This window comes from Pollachius pollachius (genome assembly GCF_949987615.1).
Source record: "Pollachius pollachius genome assembly, chromosome: 1".
Taxonomy (NCBI): domain Eukaryota; kingdom Metazoa; phylum Chordata; class Actinopteri; order Gadiformes; family Gadidae; genus Pollachius; species Pollachius pollachius.
In genome coordinates, this window is record NC_136934.1 from 19,980,475 (window position 1) to 20,005,147 (window position 24,673).

Consider the following 24,673-nt stretch of genomic DNA (forward strand, 5'->3'; position numbering starts at 1 on the left):
TATTCATGCATGTTTGATGCCCTGACTGACACGCTACATTCGTCTTACTAATCCTCAGAGATAACTGTATTTGCTAGGCTCGAAATATTAATTAAATGATGTCCATGCTTGTCAAGAAGACATAATGATTATCGTTCATATGAATGCTGTGTCTCATTTAAAAAATGGCAACAGTTTAGAATTCACTCATTTAATGTCAAGGATAATTTTCTGAACAAATTCCAGTGCTCTTATTTCATTAAAGTTCAGAACTTCGACAACAATTATTTCTCTCATATGCAAAATAAAGTCAAATAAATGTTGGAAAGTTTTTCAAAACCCCAAATGCAAAGACACACAAAAATTAAATGACTTGAAAAGCCCATGTAACTGACGTTGACATAAGGAGTGATCTTTCTGGTACAAATGTAATCCAAAAATTATTTATTTTGTGCTCTATTTCCTGGTGGGTTAACAGTATAATCAACCAATTGCTATTAAAAAGCTAGTTTTTTTAAGAGACAAAATACAAAAATGAAGTCACTTCATTCAGATGTTTTAATTATCAAAAATTTAAGCAATAATGAACAAGGTAAATGCAGCTGCTCAGTTTATTTTTTAACAATGAGTAAGCAAATCTATCGAAGTAATTTGCTGCAATTTGAAATCAAATCACATTTATAACACATTTGTGTGACAAAAAAAAAAAAAAGCACATTCACAGTTATAAACAAACATAAATATTGTTCACATGAAGCTCTCTTGTAAACCTCCTTCTAAAATGACAACCCATCTATTAACACAAAACTAATAATACTAATTCAAACTGCCTGTCCAGAAATAAAAAAAGCGAACCAGAGACAGGTGAATCCTACGGTACAAAAGTGGTTATTGCCTTTTCCACAAAGCCTTCGGAACAACAGTACAGCAAGAAGTAAGGCACCATCAACTTGAGACAAAAACATCTGAATACTTAATCACTAATAACACTTTAAGTATGATCGCCATTCCTGAACTCAAGTGCAAATTCATCAAAGGGGACATAAAACGTAAAACAACACACAAGTGGAGAAGTACCTCAGTAATCGATTGGAGCGTACCCTGCGATCAGCATTAACCCCTTAACCCCAGTCAGCGATGCAAAGCTGAGATCTGTATAAAGTAAGGCCAAGTCCCAGGTCAAAAACATGTTAAATAACAACACAAATAAAATACTGCACAAAAAAAAGCAACCTCAACAAACAGGGAAGCAAGAAGACCTGGGGGAGGTGATCATGGTGGGGGGGGGGGAGGGGGGGTCCTTCTCAGGCTTATTGTGGACGAGGCACAGTGGTGCATGGGTGGGGCGTGGAGGACGGTGGTCAGGAAGTGGACAGACTCCGCCTGTAACTTCCTGTCTGGCCCTTCTGCTTGTCGTACTTCACCGAGACGATGAGGAAGACGAGGAGGGTGAGGCCCTGGATCCCAGCCAGGAGGAAGAAGTAGTAGTGCAGCGAGCAGTGGTTGATGTTACCTAGAGAGAGGAGCAGAGAGTTCGTCAGGATAGACGTTTTGGGATAATAATAATAATCAGGGAGAGTTCAGCCCGTCCGCTGTAGGCTTTGATGAAGGGTTACCGAAGGAACACAAACGCATTCGACTAGGGCTGTGCAATTAATCAAATTTTGATCGTGATTTCGATTTGGTCAAACGATATCCAAACTAATATGATTGAGTTCAAAATATTAATTTTATTTAAAAAAAAAGAATAGGGTTTTATGTTTAATACAAATTGCAGCTATAATCCCATAGAACAGAAGGCTACTTATTTTTACATTAATTTCGATTTGAACATTTTCTACTTGAACATTTTGTGGCTTTTCGGAGAGAAATGCAGAACAAATGCATAATTTTCCCGAAAAAAAATTATTAAATAAATAATAATATGAATAATCGTGATTTCAATATTGACCAAAATAATCGTGATTATGATTTTTTCCACAAACGAGCAGCCCTAAATTTGACTCGTTGTCAGCGAATGCGGTTTCATTTAATTAGACAACTAGATCTATCGGGGGGGGGGGGGGATGACGCCAGTACTGTACCTCATCATGGTGATTAGTGCACCACACTAAGGTAATATCCCTGAGCAGTAAACCTGATTAACCAGGACTATGACGGTTGATTCCCATGGAGTCACACGGTTACAGTGGGCTGAGTGTGAGGCTGTAGCTCACTGCGATGAAGCTCTGCTAGGAATAAGGATTCAGTGAAATGTGGAATATGTAAAGATGGTTGACCTGCACACTCTGGTGCTGATAGAGATGGCGGCGGGGATGATGTGAGCCTGAAGTCTGACAAATAACTGTAATATGGGCCCGCAGCTGTGACGACGGCCAGAGAGCCTTTCATCGGTATTAAAGGACCGTTTGTTTCCTCACGGGACCCGCATCCAATAAGGATGTGATTTCCTGGGATTGAAAGATGAGGCGTGTCCAGCAGGAAGAGGGAGTGCAGGGAAAGCAGACGACACCATCCAACACAAAGACAGCCGCACACAGAGCAGAGTGCTATGGCAGGAAGGAGGCCCGGGAATACTAGTGCCTTCAGAGGAAGAAGAAAAGTTCCCCAACCTGTACTTCTCCAGGTTGGAGGACGCGGCATGCTTAGCTAATGACTGATAACACAGTGGATGTGTGCAGTAGCCTGTAGGAGGACAAATTAACTGAGTAATTATTCCCGGCAATTTACTTACACTTCCTGAGCCACAGAATACTACACCCAATCAAACCTTTAGCTTCGCGGTATAATTTGCTATGGTAATTATCTGACAACTGATGAAGTCTATCATATTTTCATCCTCAGTTAATGATGCATAATGAGGGTTGTTCTAATTTTCATCAACAGTTTAGAGGAGTTGTTGTATTTGGATAATGGTTTCCTTTTCCAGTGTCTTGGCTGATGCAAGTTAGGTTTCTGTCTTGCTCAAGGGCATAAAAGAGTGTGGGGGTTGAAGAAGCTGTAAAATAATGTGCTCTAAATCCAAGTTTATGGATACCATTACCATTATTAACACCTCTTAGGTTTTTAATCTCTAAGAATTAGGACTTTTGAACCTCTTTGAATCACTGAAAGGAAATGCACTGTGTGAAACCGATTACTCTTTCACAAGGTTCCATATACACACTTTTGTCATGTTTACAATTGTATAGATACCGGTGTCATTCAGTTAAAGGTTCCAAGTGTCTATATGTTACCTGTGTATTGGGGGTGGGTTGTGGTCCAACCAGCTGTCCAACCAGGTCCAACCAGGCTGTACTGAAAGCAATTACCATCACCCTGCTAGGGTGGAAATAAGGTTTCTAGTGTCTTGTATCTCGTACATCAGTTAATACGTTTTCTGCGAGATGACCTTCACTAACCGTCCCGAACTCCCTATGTCACGGTAGGGAGTTCACAGCCAATCATGATAGGCTCATCATGTTTTATTCCCTGCATCATCACAAAAGACACACATAAACCCTTGATTTTCTTACGGGAACATGGTTTGCATGTGTTACAGTTTCCCTAATTAAGTGAATCTAACCATGGCATGACATCGTTCCCTACTTCATGAGACGATCATCCGGAGTCAACTCAGAGCTCTGAGCTTCCAAAACCCTGACCAATGACTGCTGACCTATTAAAAGGTGAGGTCGACTATCCAGTGTATTGTGTTTTCTAAAAAAACCTCAGACCGGTTCAAAAGCCCGCGATGGAAGCACGAAGGCCCACGCCACAGTGCGCCGCGTCGCCACTTTAAAGTGACACCGAGACCGGGGCTATTTGTAGCTTACATCCTACATCAACTTCAGCTGGGAGACCGTGAAACCCCCATGAGCAACGTGCTGCCAGGAGAAGAGAAGAGAAAGCCCCCTATTAGGTTCCTCAACGGAGAATGTCACGGCGAATAAAGTGGTGGGGAAGAAGCAGCAGGCTTAATTGGCTAAGGAGGTAATTCCGGTGCAGTTGTATCATTTCCCCAGGTACCGCCACTCCAGGGGGGCGCGAGGGGTAGGGAACAGAGAGCAGGTTCTGACAGGTCTGGGAGGAGAGAGGCTTCAGTCTCATTACACTGCTACCTTTAGAGCAGGCCGTCCCTGTGGGTCAAGAGGAATTACACCACAGGGGGGTTGAATACATTTCTGCAGTTTTTTTGCTTTTTGTGAGTAGATGCCGCCTGCAAGGATTCTCGGTATATTTCAAAATAATTTGTCAACATGACAGACAGCTTTTACCTCAGAATCGTGTTGAAAAATACAGTCATGCATTATTTATTAAAAAAGAAATTGCACAATAGTATAATTCAGTTATTCCACAGTTGAGAACATGTGACGTGTGTCTTTGTCTCCCTACTCAAGAAGGAATGTGCAATAATGATTGCAAAAGTAAAGGAATGCGACCCATCTTCTAACACACCACCGCAGCAAGAAGAACACAGTGGAGCAGTACTCTGTGACCCGACCCCACCCAAGGGCCATGTGACAGGTGCTGTAGCAGGACATCTGGGAACATGAGAACATGTGGCTGCAAGCAGATCGCTGGCCAGGAATCACGAGGGGTGCACACGAACAACAAAGTGATTCATCGCCAAGATTTATCAACCTTCATCTTTCTTCCTCCCCCGAAAAAAATATCCCTGAACTGTCACTTATAATGTACAAGTAGCAATAATACGCCTTAAAGCCATGGCAAAACTATTTTTTTCTCTAGCCAGAGTCTGTGAAGCTCCTTCACGCCGCACTAGATGCGTATACAAGCATAGCGTTTTCAAGACTCTGCGTCGACATACACGACTTAGCACAGCGTCTTCTGGTACGGATCAAACGCTCAGGATTAACCAATCACGATTAGCCAGGATCTGAAACAAAGACATCCTGCTTCCATCACGTCCTCCGCTATTTTGTGCTCAACAGAGCAGATCACAATCCCTGGTATCCCTGGGAATTACAGCTGGTGCCTTGCATCACAACTTCATATGTTGTGATGCGCACCCGGTTGTGGGTAATTAAAAAGGAGGGACCATAAAGAGACGGCGACGCTGATGGGGGCATCAAACGCAGGGGTGCTGCCGTGTCCGCGGTGGGCTCGCTGGGCTGTCTGTCTTCCACCTTTGATCTGGCATTCAAAGGACCTGAAAGCTGCCTTTCAGATGTGAATTTCTGCCACTGCTAATGAAACGGGGAGGGCAATTGAAAGTCCCGCTCCTTATATATATGATTTCCGTCTATTCTGTTGGTCAGCCTAATTGGGCAAAGGTTGCCTGTGTAAGAAACGGATAACATTTTTTAAAGAAATATAATAAATCTACAAATAAAGTACAGCATGAATAATTCATTGTAAAGCACAATGGGCTCAACAGCAGAGTGCAGCGGGCAAACAGGCCAAAGCATTTTTACTTGTATTAGCCATCGCATATTACATTTCAACAGATAATAGGCCAAGGGTCCTGTCGCAAATGCTATTATCAAAGAAGGATGGCCCGCAGACAACCACAACTTGAGAATAATTCAGTAATAAGGTGTTTTGGGGGATTTCCCGGTATATTCAATAATATATTTGAATTGATTATAAACATTTATTGAAATGCTTGGTAGGATTATTGCATTGTATGGCAGTGCATTGAAACCTCTTTTAAGCCGGCCTCCTTGCTGCAGAACAACTGAGTCCCACTGCGCCTATTATAGTACCCTCCATGTTAATTAGACATCATCTCCTTTCCTTTAGTCCACTGCCCCAGGGGCCCATTTAGATGCTTGGCACTTATGTTGAGCCTATTAAAGCCAAAAATTACAGGACACTGGCATAATGGGAAATCCATGAATAAGACTATAATATTTTACAGGTATTTAATGGCTCTTTTAAGTTTTATAGCCATTTATCCACCAGTCGAACAACTATGTAGCTGTCACCAGCTAGTGTTTGTAGCTGCATTGTAACCGTCACAGCTAGTAGCTGAATTGTAACCGTCACAGCTAGTATCTGAATTGTAACCGTCACAGCTAGTAGCTGAATTGTAACTGTCACAGCTAGTAGCTGAATTGTAACTGTCACAGCTAGTGGTTGTAGCTGAATTATAGCTGTCACAGCTACTCGTTATAACTGAATTATAACTTTCACAGCTAGCGGTTGTAACCAAATTGTAACTAATACTATAGGTTGTAGCTGAATTGTAACTGTCACAGCTAGTGGTTGTACCTGAATTAGAAATGTCACAGCTAATGGTTGTAACTAAATTGTAACTGATACAACTATAGCTTTTAGCTTGATTATAACTCACCTGCTAGCGGTTATATCTGAATTATAACGGTTACAGCTAATGGTTGTAACTGAATTAGGACTGCCGCCGGCTAGTGTTTTGCAAGAGGATTGCCACTGTCAATGTGATGATTTGAAATATAAAGAAATGGTTACCATTAGCAAGACTCTATAAAAAGCCATTTGAGGTTCAACAGCTTATATGTTATTACACTCAAAAGCTTGTTTCCAGACTCCATTTGAGCATGGCTAGTGAATCGAAACGACGCCAGTCAATATCAAAAACAGATAATCTGATGCAGGTCATCATAGAACTCGGCAGCAGCGCCTCACGAATGTGATTCTACGAGGCATTTGATGCTATCTGCACGCTCCAAACAAAGTCAGAATCAATGCACGAGTGAGGTGCGGGGAAGGGGCTCGCAGATATTGAAAAATAGGTATTTGACACTCTCACTCATTCATCTTTTTGAATTGCACCACTGCAGTGTATGTTCAACGATAATAGAACCTCAAAGTCATCAAAGACAGCACAGCAGCTAAAGAACACGGTTTCCTTTCTCTGTTATAAACACAAAAGGTATATATCCACAGAAACACACTTCCATGAGGACCGCTGGAGAGTTAAAGCAGAATTGTCCTTATCTGACATTTAAGGCCCTGGTTAAAACACTGACATTTTGCCCAATATGATCCCACACTTCAAGAGCGAGATGTGTGAATGCCAACTCTCTTTGAGCACTCCCACCCCGTTCTTGACATCTGATCTCTGACCTTGCGGTGCTTGAACACAACAATAGAAAAAGGGGCCATTTCCTGTCATGTGATTGAGGCGCAGGCTTTTACTCCAGCTCAAATATACCCCCCTAAAAAGGTGGATCCAAACCAAGGCGAAACGGAAGACATTTTGGGAGAACAAAACCCCTTCCTGTATAAAGAATATGATAGAGACGGAGAGGCTTGACCTTCTATTCATCGGGCTTTTGAGTTTTAAAGGTAGCGCCGAGGCAGTTTACAAAGGTTTGGGATTGTTCTTTCTGCATTTTCAACAACTCAAATAAAAACAAAATTAAAAGGTGACAGACGAAGACCTTTAAAAGTAAGCAAGTTCAAATCCCCCAAATAAAAACATTTTCACGATGAACACATTCCCAAATGAGGATTCCTGAAAACTGTGGATGAGGAGACATGGCAGTGGAGTTAACAGCAAGAGTAATCCAGTAGCCGCAGCTCCAGGTGAGCTTCCTGAGGGTTAGCTTAAGAGAGACTCTTGAATCAGGCCCACAAGCCTGTGATTAACGTTGAATATCTCCAAGCCTTGCCCGGCACACAGTTGCTATTCGAGCAAGCTTATCCCAAATGCCTCCAACATCACACAGCAACTCGCCCCGAGCAATGGAAATAAGCAGACTTCTACTGCTGTCCCTCCTGGGGTATTATATTTATATTTAGAGTACTGACACCGAATGTGAACGACACAATACAAAACAGCAGACAAACATGATAATCATGCAACATAACCTGATAACCACATCCTGATACCATTCATGATTTTTGTCTTATTGTTGTCCGATGACAGGGGGGTTTCAGTGCATTCCCGAAAACCAGCCACCATTTAATGCCTTATTTTGGGAAGCCCAGGCTGTCAGGAACAGCCTCCAGTAAACCAATCAAATGACGCTTTAGAAATAAACGCTGCCTCAGGCCAGCCGATTGGGGGGCGAGGGATGGCTCGAGGAAGCCGCGCAGAGCGCGCCAAGTGCCAACCTCATCAAAAATACCTCCTAACCTGTCGCCGCACCGTATTAATGAGCTATTAGGGGTTTGGTGGGTAAACAATTTACAGTTCTGCCTTATTTACCGCAAGCAATGCTGGGAAGTGCAGCTGGGCTGGGAGCCGCTTCTCGCCAGGGGGGCCATACATCTGCTGCTCCCTCCATCACCAGAGCAGATTTATAGAAACCTTTTGTCGTTAGGCTGGCACGGCTATTTATTACTGCCAACGCTCGAAAAACAAGGGAATTGTGCAGCGTGTTGTCCTCACCCCTCTGTGACTAATTTACAAACTACTTAAGTGGGTTTTAAATCAGACCGAGCCACGCGAGCACTCGTGACACTGAGCCCCGGGAAAATAAATAAATCTTTTGCTTTTAATCCATCGCAGGACTTCTATATGGTTGAGATGGAACAGTGCACTCTGGACAGCCAATGTTTCTCAATCAATAGTGCCAAACTATTAACCAATGTACCAGGGAGATGGACAGACTGATTTTCAGGTGCTGGTACGTCTTATGACACACGGCAGCATGTTCTCCTTGGCAAATATTGTAGTGGGAAAGATGAATGGGCCCGTGGGTTGAAGGCAGAGATCCAGGATGTATTTCAACACCGGCACCGATCTTTAGAGTAAGGTTTTGACGGATCTTACACTAATTATTCCAAATCACTCTGTTGCGATATGCGAAACCAGGAGAAACTTTTTACCATGGCAGAAGCCCTTGTTGTTAAGAATCTCTCCAGAACATAATCAGTGACTTGATTCATATGTAAAGCTGTATGACTGGATTTGATTGTGCTGTGACATTTACCTTTCAACCCGTTCAGGTCGATATGTATAACCGACTCCTCAAATGTGCTGAGTGGCTCAAGCTCGGGCTGTGGGGTTTCTCACTCACCAAAGTCGTTATGTGATGACATCCAACCAATGGCGTTGAGGGAGACAATGGCCAGCAAGCCAGAGCCCACGAAGGAGCCGATCCCAGAGAAGAAGAAGAAGAGACCCATGATGGCACTCTGCATGGACCTAGGGGCTGCTGAGTAGGCAAACTCCAGACCTGCCGTTAAGAGCAGAAGGTAAAACACAACCTGGCTGAATTATTGCATTAAATACACAGTTCTTAGCTGCAAATTGACACTGTCAGCACGTCGTGGATGCTGGGTTTGAGTAAAATGCTTTTTAAGGACTATCCCATTTGCACACCGGTAAATTTGTAATGTAGTAATGCACCTACAGATTGGATCTATGTGTGTCACTCCCCGAAGAAATACAATCAGCCCGTTATGAATGCACCCTTGTAAAAGAGAGTTGAACTATTCCCCCTGCTGTCGATAAACCATGAGGGTCTGCTCTAATGCCACCACAGCTCTTTGGGGAGCGGGGGGCACTGACCAACATAAACAACATGCATACTTCACCGCACCATTCCACTTACACTGCAGGGGTCTGGCCAGCCAGGACACTGGGGACCTGAGTTATCTACATGGCCCTGCTATAGACTACATGACACAAAAACAGCATTTTTCAATTAGACTTAGATATTTTTTTCTTTTTTAATGGCAAAGTAACCGTTCGGGCGCTCATGTTAGGAGAAGCATGACTTAATTTTTTATAAAACATATGGCAAAAATCGAATTGTGCTCCTTCTCGCCCAGAGATCCGTCTGGCAACAAGCTGACACTGATAATGTAGCGGCTACAACGTGTTTTTCAACTGGGAGCCCTTAGCCATATCTGCTGGCAGAGATTAGGCTAGGCCAGGGAGCCGTAATTAAATAACTTTTCCTTTTAAGAACTTCCTCGGAGGGGAACAGAGCACAAAATTAATGGGATTCACAGCTTCCTCCGAGATACCTGCAACAGCCGCGATGGAAGGGAGGGGAAAAATATTGAAGAAAATAAAAGGAACCGTAAATGTGGCGAAACATAAAGTGACCTTTCCAGAAGTTGGAGGCGAGATACATTTATTTATAGAAATGTTTAACCTTTCAATAATAACAAACAACTGGTCAATAGTTTAGCCTATGAAACGCATACCAACAAACAGCCCCACCATCGCAGGGCAAATGTACAGAGGACTGGGAAAATGAGAAAAAATATTAATAATAAACCTGACTGTTTTGTGATCCCTGGAGTATTATAATGTTGTCTCAAGCTCTATCACACTGAACAGACTTATATTCATCCACAGTGGGGGGAAATAACAGGCATTTCTTCTTTTTTTTTTTTTTTTTCTGTCAAAAATGAGTGGGATATTAAATGTTTTTATTTTCTTTATCCGGTGGGCTTTATCGCTAGGGTGACTTCTCCTTCCATGAACATATCATTGGCTTTAACATTCTCCAAAGAACAATTCATAATTAAATATCCCTGGGCGAATGGTTTAACCATGGTGTTCATGCTGCCGTCTCCCCAAATCTATTGTCCAGGCAGAATTATGCAGAATTAGGGGGTGGCTGAGGAGAGAATCATGTTCCTACAAGGCTTAGAACGGCAGAAAGGAGCAATAGCAGACACCTTGGGCTCGGGCAGGATTTATTTAAACTGAAGAAGACGACGAAGGGCCAACGGTTCCCGTTTACGAGACATGTCTAACAATTCACTCAGCCCGTTCCCCCCGAGGTAAGCCCCTTGTGTGAGGGTACAGCATCGAGAAAGGAATTCTGAGGTTCCCCACGGCTTTGCCATGTCTGAATCTCTCTTTTATGCAGACCTCATGTTGGCCCTGTGAACCTCTTATTCCATATAACTATCAAAATATTGAACAATCATTACAAAGAACAGCATCATCATAACGATTTAAAATGTTTTGCCTTTATACATGTCTGTATGTATTAGGGATCGACCGATATGGATTTTTTAGGGCCGATACCGATGTTTTTTCATCAGCCTTAGCCGATAACCGATACGCCGATACCGATTTTCTTGAGCCGATATTTGGAGCCGATAATACCCTGGAAATCCAGAGTTCTCGCGAGAGCACAATTTGAATTTGCTCAGCGAGTCACTCTGGGAACGAGCAATATACTTGTGATGTATCAATATAGGCAGGCCAAAAGCGTTGCTGTTTTACCGACCGGATACGGCAAGAGTCTTATCTATTAGTTAGCTCCAATGGTCTGGATACGTCCCCCCTTGTATTCTTCTGATATTTTCAAATGCACGATTGGTGCAGCCCCTCGAGTTGGGCCATTTTCAGTACTTGTTGCCAGACCCTACAGTTTTCTAGATGTGGGTCTGGATTTCCAGGCTAAGCCTCCCTCAATTAACATCATAAAAATGACACAATGATGATAACAAATGTTACAATATCTCAATTTAAAAAGAATGATACCAGTACACGTAAAAAAAAAAGCAAATATCGGCCGATAATATTGGCCGGCCGATATATCGGTCGATCACTAGTAAGTAAGTATGTATGTATGTATGTATGTATGTATGTATGTATGTATGTATGTATGTATGTGTGTATGTGTGTATGTGTGTATGTGTGTGTGTGTGTGTGTGTGTGTGTGTGTGTGTGTGTGTGTGCGTGTGCGTGTGCGTGTGCGCGTGCGCATGTATGTATGTATGTATGTATGTCAACTATAACACCCATTGCAATCCTGACCATCCCGGGAAGTAGAATAACAGCTACTAACAAATAAACCAAGGTGACAACGGTATAACGTTGTGTAACTAGCAGGATAAGTCAACCCGTTTGCACACCCGTAATAGGCCCACGAGCGATGCATGACTTCAGAGGAAACACCAGATAAATGGGATAATGACCAGTTAGCTTGCCTATTGATTCTCGCAATGTGATCGGCGCGTCTAGTCTCTGCGATCACAGGAGGCACACTGCCGCCGCCGCGGCGAATCACAACAACAGCAAGGTCTCTGTGGCCCGTTGATATGGCTATTGAGACAACGTCAGACTCGGAGATTCACATCGCACAGATACACATAATCTGCTCTTTCATGAACAAGAAGAAAAGGTAAGCTGATGAAGGTTTGTTTTTTGATGTCTGGTTTTGTCACCGCGCTTCTTACATGACACGAAGCGGACATGGAAACACGTGACACAACATCCCACTATGTTATGCAATGTATGGATCCAACAAGCGCCTCTGAAGTTGGTTAAAAGGAGCATTCCCTGGCATTATAGAGTGCTAATGAGATAGTGTTTTGGCAGCTGAGCATGGTGTAACGAGAGGCTCCTCCTTGTCTTTGCATCAATACAGTAGATGAGGTTTTCTTCCTTCCACAGGTTAACTGAGTAAATGGAGGAGGTTTGACCTTGTTACCTGTATCGTTGCCAGTTTCCTTTGGAATTACGATTTGTTTAAAGTTTTAGCAAATGAGGGGGTACTTTATTTAAATTGATGTCACTGACAAGGTCAGTGGGAGTGTGTTGGCCTGCTTTCTACTTCAAGAAAAGGTTGTCACACACTATGTTTTACCCAAACGTACATTAAAACGTGTCTGGTTGCTTTTGTCTGACCTATCTTCACAGCAGCTAACACGACCCCACCAGTATACGTTTGGCCATTTGCCATTAAAGATTATTATGATGTATAAAGCTAATTAATAAAATGTGCAGAAAAGTTCTGTACGCTGTATACGTGCAGCCTTTCTACACATTTACGTAGACAGCAGTTCAACCATTGCCCATAAACTACTTTGCATACAAATTTAGGTCATTACCTCTGTAATGGCTGAATTACTCCACAAACGTTTGGATAAAAAGAACGAAATTCTGATTGAAAAGGTAAGCAAAGCATTTCAAACAGTTGTGAGCTGGTACATGGTTGCTAGAGACCTTCCTCATTTTCAAAATAAAATCCCATTAAAACAATGTACAGGGACAGAGCGTTGCTTTAGACTGCAGAACCCATCACTCTGAGTCCGGCAGGTCTTCAACTCTTCACGCAACAGAAGTTCAGGCACTTTGCATACACAGCGTTTTGTTTGATTCTTCACTGCCACCTAACCAAGTTGTTTTAGGATAGGGTATGATGGTCGAATTAATCGCAAGAATGGATTCTGCTGACAACAGCGAGACCAGAGCTCTATGACAGATTTTAATATATTTTTGGACCACAATAAAAGTATATGGCACCAGAGTTAAGTAATAATAAAGGTTTTGTGCGAGCGGCAGAAGAAACATTGGGCAGTTTTCATTGGTTTACTCTAGATTTTGGCAATAAGAAACCCTCAGATCTCTAGCAAGACTGTCCTTTTGGATGTTCTGAATGTAATAATCACGCAATGAAATTACGATGTCTCTTTGTTGAAGCGAAGAGCCAAAGAAGAAGGAAACACAAGTACAACAAGGTAGGAAAAGGCTTTTTGCCTTTGGGTAAAGTTTTTACAGAACTGCAGTTAAAAATCAAAAATGGTAACTTGGTAATCCTACCCTCCACCCACCAATCCATCCATTTAAACAATGAGTTGGAGGTAGAGGGCATCATACAAAATTAGAAACACACATCGAAATTGATAAGGGACTGATTTTAACATGCATCCTGTTTCACATCTGACTATGGCTGTAAGGAGGCTGTGAGAGCTGCACTGCAGCAGTTCAGCCCAGCAGGGAACTACAATGTTCCTTTAAATATAAACACAAGGGGTCAACACACCGTACCTGCAATGCTGGCAAATATTTCGCTGATTCCAATCAGCACATATTGAGGCACCTGCCACCAGATGGGTAAATCTGCAGCGTAGTAGGTCACCCCGCCAAGCTCCTGGTCAATGGTGCCGCTCGTCTTCACAATCTCCAGCCGCTTGGTCTCCAGTATACCTGGGTGAGCAGGGAGAGAGAACAAGGTACACCATATCACACCAAGCTGAAGGTTAGCAAACAGGCAAAGTAAAGCACAGTGCAAATGAGCACAGACTGCATCAACTGAAGGATGAAAAGCAAAGCAAATAGAGATCTACCGAAGGGTGACGGCTACAAAGCAAAGTATGATAATTATATAGGATATATGAGCTGGTATAAAACATTGCGAGGGAGCTCTTGTGAAACTACTTAGTGCCCTTAAGTCCATGACACAGACAAACGGCAGACATAGCCAGAGCTAGCACCTCCACTGACATTCCATTAGGGACTTAGCGTCATGGGTGGCCCACAACTTAATTAAGATCATATCTGCACACCAGCACAATATGACAGCTAGTAATGGAACGGTTCCAACAGCCCCACAATGAGCAGCGAGCAGTCGTCATCAGTGGCCTCTGCTTCCTAAAAGCTATATTGGATAACCATCATCATGTGACCAACAGCTATTCCCAGATAACTTCCAGAGACAGCCTCCTATCATAACCGCACTTAATGCACCATCGGAGAGGGGCTTCCAGCCTTGTAATCCAGCTATCCTATAACACCAGCTGTCCATCCTGGATTGGACGGCCCATGGGCTGCCCAGAGCAAAGCTGGCACTTGCCATCAACATGCCCCCGCACTCTCGCTAGCATCCCACATCCGCTGCCTAGTGCAGTGATCCCTGGGTGCTTTGCCTCTACAGAAAAAAAGGAACTACTTTTGGAAAAAAACACATTGGGCTAACCAAATTTAAGCAGATTAGCATATATATATATATATATATATATATATTTAGAGAGAGAGAGAGAGATAATTATATATGTACACTTAAAAGTTCACTGATCGAACAAGATAAAGACTTGGGTTGAAATGTCGTTGTGTCATTGCCCTTGCTGCCTTGTGAAGCAGGAGTCCCGTTGTCCTTGTTCCGAGTGTGGCAGGATGTATTCTGATGGCGTGTACCTATTCCATATAACTCTGTCCCAAAAGGGCCACAGAAAATTAGTAATTGACGACAAGGATTTAAATTCAGAAGACGATTAGTGGGGCCGAAGACACACGGCCAATAGCCAATGGACGTCTCATAAAATGTAGCTTTGAGCTTTTGAACGTTCGGAAATATATCAGAGATTAAGAATAAATATAGCCCTCGTGTATGAATGCCTGCTGTAAGGGTTGGGTGGGGGAAAAGCACATCTAGTAAGGACCATGGTATTTGAAGACAAAAGGTCTTATCTTGCGAGAGATGTACGCCAAAGTAGTCCGACTTGAAAGTTACAAAGGCCACGTCTCAGATATATGGTTTAAAACAATTTGATGCTATTTTAGTTTAGAGGTCATCTGGAGACAGCAACATAGTTGCAAAACAAACTTGTTCTCAGAAAAACAACCTTTTTTCCTGCAATTCAGTCTACTTAAATCATTTCAAAGAAAATAATGAAATCTCTCCAATTAAAGCGTGGCAAATCCATAAGAAATGCATTGTAAACTGTTCAAATATTATCTTGATATGGGATTATTTTAATTATTTTACTTCCTGGCCATGAAAACACAATTTGCTTATTTAGTCCTTCCTTTAAAACTACATTATCTTAGTGAAAGATAAGGCAGTGTCAAATGCATTGCTGTTATGTTGACCAAAGTCTTCTCAGTGCCTGTGAACACCAGAACTGTCATAAACCCCTTTGCCCCGTGCAATAATGAGACACAAAAATGGCTTTTTGCAATATTCCGAATTTTCTTTCACCTGCGTCCAAGTGGAAAAGCAGGGTGTTCTTTAGCTGGGCCAAATGGGAAAGTAAAGAACTGAAAAGCTTTTGCATGTCTGAAATAAAAATCTATTCCCCCTTTTTACTCATTTTAGTTTTGCCAAAGTACCTGGGCAGACAGCCTTCTGTGAACGTATAATTGAGGCTCATTCAATGTTTTTTGATTAAACTTTGCACAACGGTTCAGGGTTCTGAAATGTGGACATGAGGCTTCTGATCATTTTAAACTGGACAAAACACGACTATATATTTTCTAAATGGCCACTCCCCAGCACCTGTTCAGTTCGGATGAACAACCGCTCTCTTTTAAACCATACACACCAATTACATTTACATAGCATTGTGTTGTAATATCACAGCTGTAGCCCGCATGCTGTGTGTTTGTGTGTGTGGTGTGTGGTGTGTGGTGTGTGGTGTGTGGTGTGTGTGTGTGTGTGTGTGTGTGTGTGTGTGTGTGTGTGTGTGTGTGTGTGTGTGTGTGTATGTGAGGGTCTCAGAGGCATTCATTAAACCCTGATGATGTCTAGCACAGGTTAACAATGGAGCTTTTAGGTCAAAGACTCTATGTTCAGACTGTACCGGCAGCACCAGAGGGAAATAAGACACTGCATTGAGTTACAGGAACAGGGCACATTTGGCCTGACTGAAATCCAAGCTACACTAAGTTACCAATGCTAAGCCAAATTATCATGGAGAAACTATTTAATTATTAAGCAGATGCTGATATACAAAGTAAATTCAGACAAAGGTCATTTAGGAACAGCCATCAGCCATCTTGCTCAAGGATGCCTACAGGTAGGTTGTAGATATATATATATATATTGGTGTTCAGTACCCAGTCATTTTCCACTAGAAGTCGTTTAGTTATACATACACCACAATAAGGAGTTCATTTTGTAATATCCTGTTGTTGACCAAAATATTATTCTGCATTGGAGCGGTGAGATTGTGAAAAATGATTGTGACCATCCATACCACTCAAGCCTTTATCACCAGATAATTACACCACAGTGGCTCTGTTGCTGAACCGCCTAGGAGCATTTGCATATTCTGAACATAATCAGCATATTAAAGTTAGGTCATTAAAATAAATTTTTATATTAAGCTGTAACAACTGTGTCAATGTGACATTATTTTCATATTAAAAAACGACGTGCAAAACAATGCATTTTAGTTGCATCAGTGGGTCCGATGTAACTGTGGTTGAACGTAACTTACACCACTCACAATCACCCGGAACGCGTGGACATGTTGTGCAACGTGTCGAAAACACTAATCAGCACACCGTAGTTAACTAAGGAACAAAGTGTCCTCGCTCTAGCAGGGGCGCGTCGGAGACCGCGAGCAGGGCGGGGGGGTGAGTGGGTACTGGTGGAGGAAAATATAATGTGCATCAGTTCTGAAAAGTGTTACTGATTTGCTTTTTCCCCGCCTCAAGGCTTGTCTCCCTTCAAAATGCTTTAGCCTGAATATATCAATGCAGCAGCACCCACTGACAGGCTGGGAAGAGACTTTATTTCAAAGATAATCCACGGGCTGGAACCGAATTGGACAGAGCACTGCTGTCGGAATGTGGGTGCAGTCAAACAGAACCAAAGTGGAGGAAGCCACAGTTCCCCGTGCGCTCCGTATGGGCGAGGCAGGGGAAGGATATAGGGAAAAAAAGATTAAATAAAACACCTTTGGGTGTTGTTTTTTTGTGTCTGTACGATAAGAGCTCAGCCCAGAGCGGTGTGTTTCTGATTCAGTTACTATCAGTGCATCTCTGAGCAGACGACGTGCCGACTTCTGAAGGACTCAACTATGCTCTCTCTCTGCGTCTCTCTATGTCTCCCGCTCTCTCTTTCTATCCCTCTCGCCGTATGTCTCTCTCTGTTTCTGTCTCTGTCTCTCGCTCTCTGGGTCCCTCATCGCACACCTGCAGCATCAGAATTAAATCTCATCCCGAGACACAGAAAGTTACAAACACTGCCACTGTAAACCCTGCGCACACTGCCGTTCCTCCTCCCCTGCTCTGAAGGGCAGTAGAACAAGAAAACAATGGACGCGTCGCTGTGTTTGTCCACAGCCGATGCCACACCAGCCATCGTAGTTCTTTAAAATGGTGTGTATATGTTTATTATTTGTATTGATAGTTGGCCGAACGGGACAGGGAGGGGCCACTCACCCGCCGCGACCGCCGACCACATGACAAAGAACATCCCCACGGCGATCCTCTTGAGGGGGGAGGGCAGCAGGCCCCGGCGCTTCAGGATGGGGTCCACCACTTTGTCCTTAAGGGGGATCAGCAGGAGGATGAGCACTGCATCAAACATCGTCAGCCAGGCCGTGGGGAAGCGGAAGGAGAGCTGCGCAGGGAATACGGAGTGAAAACACGAGCAGGGGAAAAATGTAACGCATAAAACACGATTTTAATTCAGAGTGTTCAAGTTCCCCGACCAGTGTGTGCGTGCTCGCGCTTGTGTGTCATTCAAAGGGGTTTTGCTTATATCTGGCGCCTCCAGGTGGTCAAAAACAGTCAAAGCATTTTCACAAATGTCACAATAAATTGCGAAATATAAATTTTCACAAGCAAAATTACACCTTATATTGTCCTTGTAGTATTATATTTATAAATTGTTATCTAAATGGATAAAAAACATGCTCTATTTGAATTAAAACCACAATTTCAATGGTATGCTATTGAATTAACATATTCATAAAAAGTTTTGTGTACATTTTTACAATTTCCATAGTTGTTGTCTAAAAAATATTTGGCCCAAGTTATACTAACTAATAGGCTATGAAGGTTTATACCATTAATTAATTGATTAATTAATATATCTATAGATACATATATATATATATATATATATATATATATATTAATTAATTAATATATCTATAGATACATATAAACATATATATGTATTTATAGATATATTAATTTATTTATTTATTAATTAATTAATGGTATAAACCTTCATAGCCTATTAGTTAGTATAACTTGGACCAAATCTATGTATCTATCTATCTGTATCTATATATCTATAGATAGATAGATAGATAGATAGATAGATAGATAGATAGATAGATAGATATATACATATATGATGTGTTTCTACACAGAACACTACCCAGGGTAGTGTTCTGCTATTCAGATTGCATTATTGAGGGCTTTTGTTTCCTATTTGCTCAGTGTTACAACTTTCAGATGACACATCTAATCACACTTCCCTTTTACCCTGACAGAGATGCAGTGGTTAGAGAAAGACCCAGTTCCCCCTGTCAGAATAGATACAAAGAAATACGAAAAGCAAACATACAAAACCGCCATTTTGACTCACTGATGAGTGGCCCCCACACACACACACACACACACACACACACTAATAGTAAACAACTTGTACAGCAAGTTGTTTATAGACTTAATACAATATATCAAAACAATTCCATGTCTTGGTGTATGTAAACTAAGAGAGGAATTGTTTCGTATTTACTATATGCACTTTATTTGTACAGTGTCCTTGGGCAAGATGGCTGATGGCCTACCTGCACCTTCATAACATGTATCTGAATTGACTTTGGATAAAAGCCTCTGCTAAACAACAAATACATCATAGTATGGCATTGGTATCTTAGCGTAACACTGGTTTCGGTCAGGCCAAATGTACCTTGTTCCTGTAACTAAAGGCAGTTTCTTACTTTCCTATGGTGCTAACGGTACAGTCTGAACATAGAGACTATGACCTAGAAGCTTCATTGGTACCCTGTGTGCGCGCACACACACACACACGCACACACACACACACACACACAGTGGTTTACAGTGTGTTTCACTTCACTATTCAGTGAGAGCTACAGACTTCCTCCGACGCCTCTGATGGGCCTTTTTAAAATAGCAGCAGAGGCCTGCAATACCCGCTAAAACCCACCCTTGATTTAGGAGCAGTTGTACTGACTGACTGTATCGGTCATTCAAAGAGCAGTAAAGTCTCCAGAGAGCTGTGAATTCTCTGAGCTGGCGATGTGTGGGTGTTAAATATGCAGGTGCACCTGTGTCGCTAGACAGGGGCAGTCAGGCCTGGGAAAACACAGGGATGGAGGGAAATGTCTGCCATGCTGCTAATCTGCCAGGCATTAGTCTGTGGAGTTTAGTTCCTATTTAATCCCCTTGGTCAGTGAGGCCTCCAGCTGTTGACTACCACTGGCTCTAAGTGACCTGACTCGTTATCGGCAGGCACGCGTAAACTTAGTCTGAGCACATAGAGGGACGGAGATGGATGGATAGAGTTTACATCCTGAATTTTCATTCAAGATGCTGAAGATCTGATAACATCCGAACAGATTTTGTTACTTCAAGAAATATACAAATGAGTGCATAGAAAATAAGAGACATAAGTTTCGATAGCATCTTATGAAATGCCTCAATGTAAATGTACTCTATGAAAAAAAAGAAAGGGGCAAGACATTTTACATTTACATTTAGGGCATTTAGCAGACGCTTTTATCCAAAGCAACTTACAATAAGTACATTTTTCAGAAGAAAGAGAAACAATATATCGCTGTCTGTACAGTAAGGTGTCAAGCACTGCCAAGCACTAACAATTGTTAGGTTAACACATTCCCTGTATTGAACAAAGCTACAGTAGCTAGGATAAGATGCTACACAATGCTAAGTACTATTTTTAGGTGCAAGGAACAACAACATACAATAATGTTAAGACAATTGAAGCCTTGACCTCTAATCCATCTTGAACTGTCGCCAGAACACATTCCTGTTGTACAAAGTAGCTTGCGATTGTATGACCTGAAGCTGCGTTTTAAAGCTAGGTGTGATGGGGGGGGAGCAGCTGCCCCTACGGTTACCTGCTGGGAGCTAGAAGTGCTGTTGGAGTCGTAACCGGGGATCCTCAAATGCAGGCTCTGCAGGATGTATGTAGTCTGCATCTGCAGCACAATCAGGAGATTACTGTAGCAGCATGGAGCAAACACTCCCACCGCCTTGTTAATCAGCCCAATGTCTGAGGCAACAATAGTCACAGTGTTTCAAATTGATACCCAGACACGATGAACATGCAAATGCACACACACACAGACACACAAATAGTTATACAACCGCACACTCTCACACACAGACACACACACACACACACACACACACACACACACACACACACACACACACACACACACACACACACACAAATAGTTAAACAACCGCACACTCACAAACACACACACGCATGCACACTAATGCAAACAAACAAAAACACGCGCATGCAGAACTTCAGAATACAAACTATCTGCTATTTGGAATCCCAACAAAAAGGTCAATGGCCACACTCCAAGTGAACCGCCAAAACCAACAAAACAACAAAAATTGAATTTCTGAAGTGTTGGTCTTCATTTGCAATTACGTCCATTGCATGCCAAATGGCATATCACGATGCAAAATATATCCAACACAACAATCATAACAGAGGCGTTTACATCAGAAGTATAAGTCTCACCTGGAAGTACACAGTCCAGTACGGAATGAGAGCAAAGAAAACAGGCAGGACCTTCAGCAGGGACTTCACCTCCTCCACCTTCTCCTCTGGGAACTTCCCCCCGTAGCTGGCTTTGGCTCCATCCAGCATAGTGGGCTTAGGGCTTCAGTCAAAAATAAATAAAAGGGAAGAGAGTGAGTTCTAAAGCGTCAAGATGAACGGCAGCGAGGAAACCTGGTAAATACAGAATCAACATCGGCTGGGGGTTGATGGGGGTCTTAATCGGCCTTCTCTATGAAATGCCTTACCCCTAAATTACAGCACTTCTAGAGATACGACAGAAACTTTATTCTAAAGCCAATAATCCCTATCTCGGGAGAAAACGCCTTAATAAGGAATTCTTGAAAGGCTTTGGGATTGACCAATTTAAAATATTCAATGTCAACTTCTTTTTTTTTCTTCCTTTTTTTTTTCTTTTTTACCGATTGTACTTTTGTTCAAAGACGAGTAGTGGGCCCTCGGAATAACTCTTCACTACAGAGGATGATGATGAAGGCCCAGACCAGTGGGGGGAATAGAGAAGTATCCAACAGAGGGATCAAAGGAGACTTTAACATAAAGGTCTGCTGTCAACACCTGAGCGGACTGTTGGATGGGACCGATCCCACAGACGTCCGCCTCAAATATTAAAAAGACTGTTGCTGCACTTTTATTGTACAACGACCCTGCATGTCTCACTTCCAAATCGTTACTTTAAACACTTGGCTCGTTAAGGGTTTCGAGTTGTATTTCCTTTCTAATCAGTGCTCGTCTTTTCTCGCCCATCACTGCAATCGTTTCGTCCCCTGACCAGATAAAGGCCGTGAACCGCCCCCCGCAATCTCTCCCTTCCTCCCCTCCTCACCGTAGCAGGCTGGGCTCCTTGGGTATCCTGGAGGAGCAACAGGCGAAGCACAGGATCTGGAACATCTCCGTGAAGGCGCTGCCGTCCGCGGGCTTGGAGATAAAGACGGTGCGGCCCAGCAGGAACACCAGGAAGGAGACGCCGAGGCAGGCGGTGGGGATGATGTAGCCCAGCTTAAAGCTGACGTTCTGCTGGACGTAGGCCACGCCTCCCAGGGAGATGATGGCCCCCAGGTTGATGCACCAGTAGAACCAGTTGAAGAAGCGCCGGGTGGCCTCTGGGCCTCGGTCCTTCACCTACACACACACACACACACGCACACGCACACACACACAAACACAAAATATCAAACGACTGATTCTATACAGTAAATGTGCTGTTGCTTGTTTTCACTGCAGTTGTTTTGGTTGTGCAAAAGTTGGAATGTAATGCAGTTCCTCCAATTGATCGTATGCTTGTGTGCTTTGATTGTTCTCGGCTGCTTGGGGTAAAATGGTCTACTAAATGACCAACTGCACTATGACATTCAGGCCAACCTAACGTTGTTAAGACATCACTTTATTATACAAGCAAAACTAGGGCTAATTTGAACTCTGTTACATCACGAGACACATTTTCATCCCTATTTAGATATTTGGTTTGCACATTGTATGAGGAAATGTAGTTTGAGTTGAGGACAGTAGTAGTCTAACTTTAAACACTTGAACAAAAAATACCTTTTAAGATATCTAGGCCTTGTAGTTTAATATTATATTATATACCTTTACACATGAAGAAAACATATTCTTTAATGTGCCATAAGTCCAGTTTGAAGCAACACGCTTCAAACTGGACTTTTTTTTTTTTCCAGTTTGAAGCGTGTTTGAAGCAACACGCTTCAAACTGGGGAAAGGCAAGGAGATCATTTGTGATGTGCATTTAAAGGATTGGTGGGACAATGTTCTGCAAATCCATCACTACACTCAGGATCCAGTCCTTGGTTACTAACAAAGGCATGGCATTGTAAATGTTTGTTTTGTAGCGGTTATGCTTAATCTTGTTTATTCACAGGGTGTTAGTGAGCTGTAAAAATATATCTCAAATCGTATCGTCTATGAATTTATCCTGAATCAATCAATGCAAATCTGAATGTGCCTGACGCATTTGTTTTTAAACTTAACAATTATTTGCTGATAGCTAAAGATTCAAACCCCAATATACTGTGTTTAACTCCCATGAATAAACCTACTGCCTGCATTGGCAATTGTGATGGTTCTTCAAAGTCATCATATCCAGGTTGAAAGGGTGAGACAAAATAACTTCCTGGTTTTGAATGTACATGTATGCATGCATAACACAACATGACATAACATTTCATCACATGTTGTAAGCTGAAGCATGCATCCATGTGAAACTTTGAAGAGTGGCCAGTGTATGCAAGTGTTTCAAGTGTGAGAATGGAGCTTTACTATCTGAAAAGCCTCAAATCAATTTACTCAAAATGATAATATTCAGCAAGGGTATGCATGTCTAACTCCCAATGTCATGGCATCCAAGTATTTTCTGACATATCTGACCAAAAATCTGTTAGACAGCATGCTTTATATTACAGCTTGGAAAGAATGACACACTGGAACCATTGAGCACATCAGAATGTGAATGGCCTCTGGTCTGATAAGAATTACTAGAATTATTGGAATCTCAAGAAATTTCATACTTTACCTGATCCGCACCAAAAGGGGTGATGTTGGACTTGACCGTACCAACCCCTAACGCGATCAGTATGAGTCCACAGTAGACCACGGGTCTGCAGTATGGTGTGCGGGCGTTGCAGGTCACATTGCTTGGTGGGGGGAAGCTGGTGTTTAGACATTCAGGTGCTAGTACGATAAATTGCCCCTGGTCCCCGCATAGATTCTGCCTTGTGTCCTCATCAGAAATAAATGGGAAAAACAACATGCCAAGGAAGTAGAGGACCAAGCTAAGAGCAATGGTACAGAATTTCCCAAGGTATGCATCTGCTAGCCAACCACCGAACGGTGAGATCAGATAGGTGATTCCCATGAACAAAAGTGGTGCCTGGCTCGCCTCAGCGCCATCCCAACGAAACGGGCTGGTGTTGAGGAACAGAACCAGATTGGATGTGATGCCATAGAATGCAATCCTCTCCAGGGACTCGGCCAATAGGATAGCTGCACACGCCAGCCGTCTCCCCTGGAACACTGATGGTGCGGGTGCGTTCACAGTCCCAGAGTTCAACAGCGGGGTCACCTCATCAGCATCCCTGTCGTCTGCCATTCCTCTCACACGTTCCTCTCTGCTTCCCTCTGAGTTTCCGACCTGTATTGAAACATGGGGCAAAGTTTAGAAAAACAACGTTAAAATCGTTTGTTGCCAAAGTTCAAAGGTTGTTTACAGCAGTTGTACTGGCTGAACTTTTTCAGCATGTGTACAAATTGTAACTTACCCACATAGGAAACTCCAAACTAGCTTGAGCACAATGCTCAGACTTACAAACAGCGATCATGTGATAACAGCGCGGGGATAACATACCTTTCAATCTTGTAAACACGTCTGCGGATCCCCCGTTAACCTAATAAACTTGTGTCCGCCCGTGAGTTTCTTTCTGAAACCCTGGTTCAATACTTAACACTCTGACAGGAGAAAAGTAGAAGCAGAATGAAAACAGAAGAGTGTCAGAGTCACCGAC

The 24,673-nt window shown here is 42.6% G+C and overlaps 1 protein-coding gene across 1 annotated transcript; it reads right to left on the reverse strand.

Annotated features, from left to right (window-relative positions):
- Window positions 1-208: 208 nt before the first annotated feature.
- Window positions 209-24,672, reverse strand: slc15a4 (solute carrier family 15 member 4). Its single transcript, XM_079736636.1, has 9 exons — window positions 24,517-24,672; window positions 23,686-24,303; window positions 21,985-22,280; window positions 21,102-21,243; window positions 20,458-20,538; window positions 17,777-17,957; window positions 13,658-13,816; window positions 8,931-9,089; window positions 209-1,492 (listed from the first exon to the last, which is right to left on the reverse strand). The coding sequence occupies exons 2-9, from the start codon at window positions 24,259-24,261 to the stop codon at window positions 1,341-1,343; spliced, it is 1,746 nt and encodes a 581-aa protein (XP_079592762.1). The 5' UTR covers window positions 24,262-24,303; window positions 24,517-24,672; the 3' UTR covers window positions 209-1,340.
- Window position 24,673: the final 1 nt, after the last annotated feature.

Excerpts from the sequence above, each read along its gene's own strand:
- slc15a4 (XM_079736636.1), bottom strand. The coding sequence starts at position 24,261 with ATGGCAGACGACAGGGATGCTGATGAGGTGACCCCGCTGTTGAACTCT. Across the intron at positions 22,281-23,685 it reads CCCCTTTTGGTGCGGATCAG|GTGAAGGACCGAGGCCCAGA; the intron begins GTAAAGTATGAA and ends GTGTGTGTGTAG. Across the intron at positions 17,958-20,457 it reads GCACTTCTAGCTCCCAGCAG|CTCTCCTTCCGCTTCCCCAC; the intron begins GTAACCGTAGGG and ends TTCCCTGCGCAG.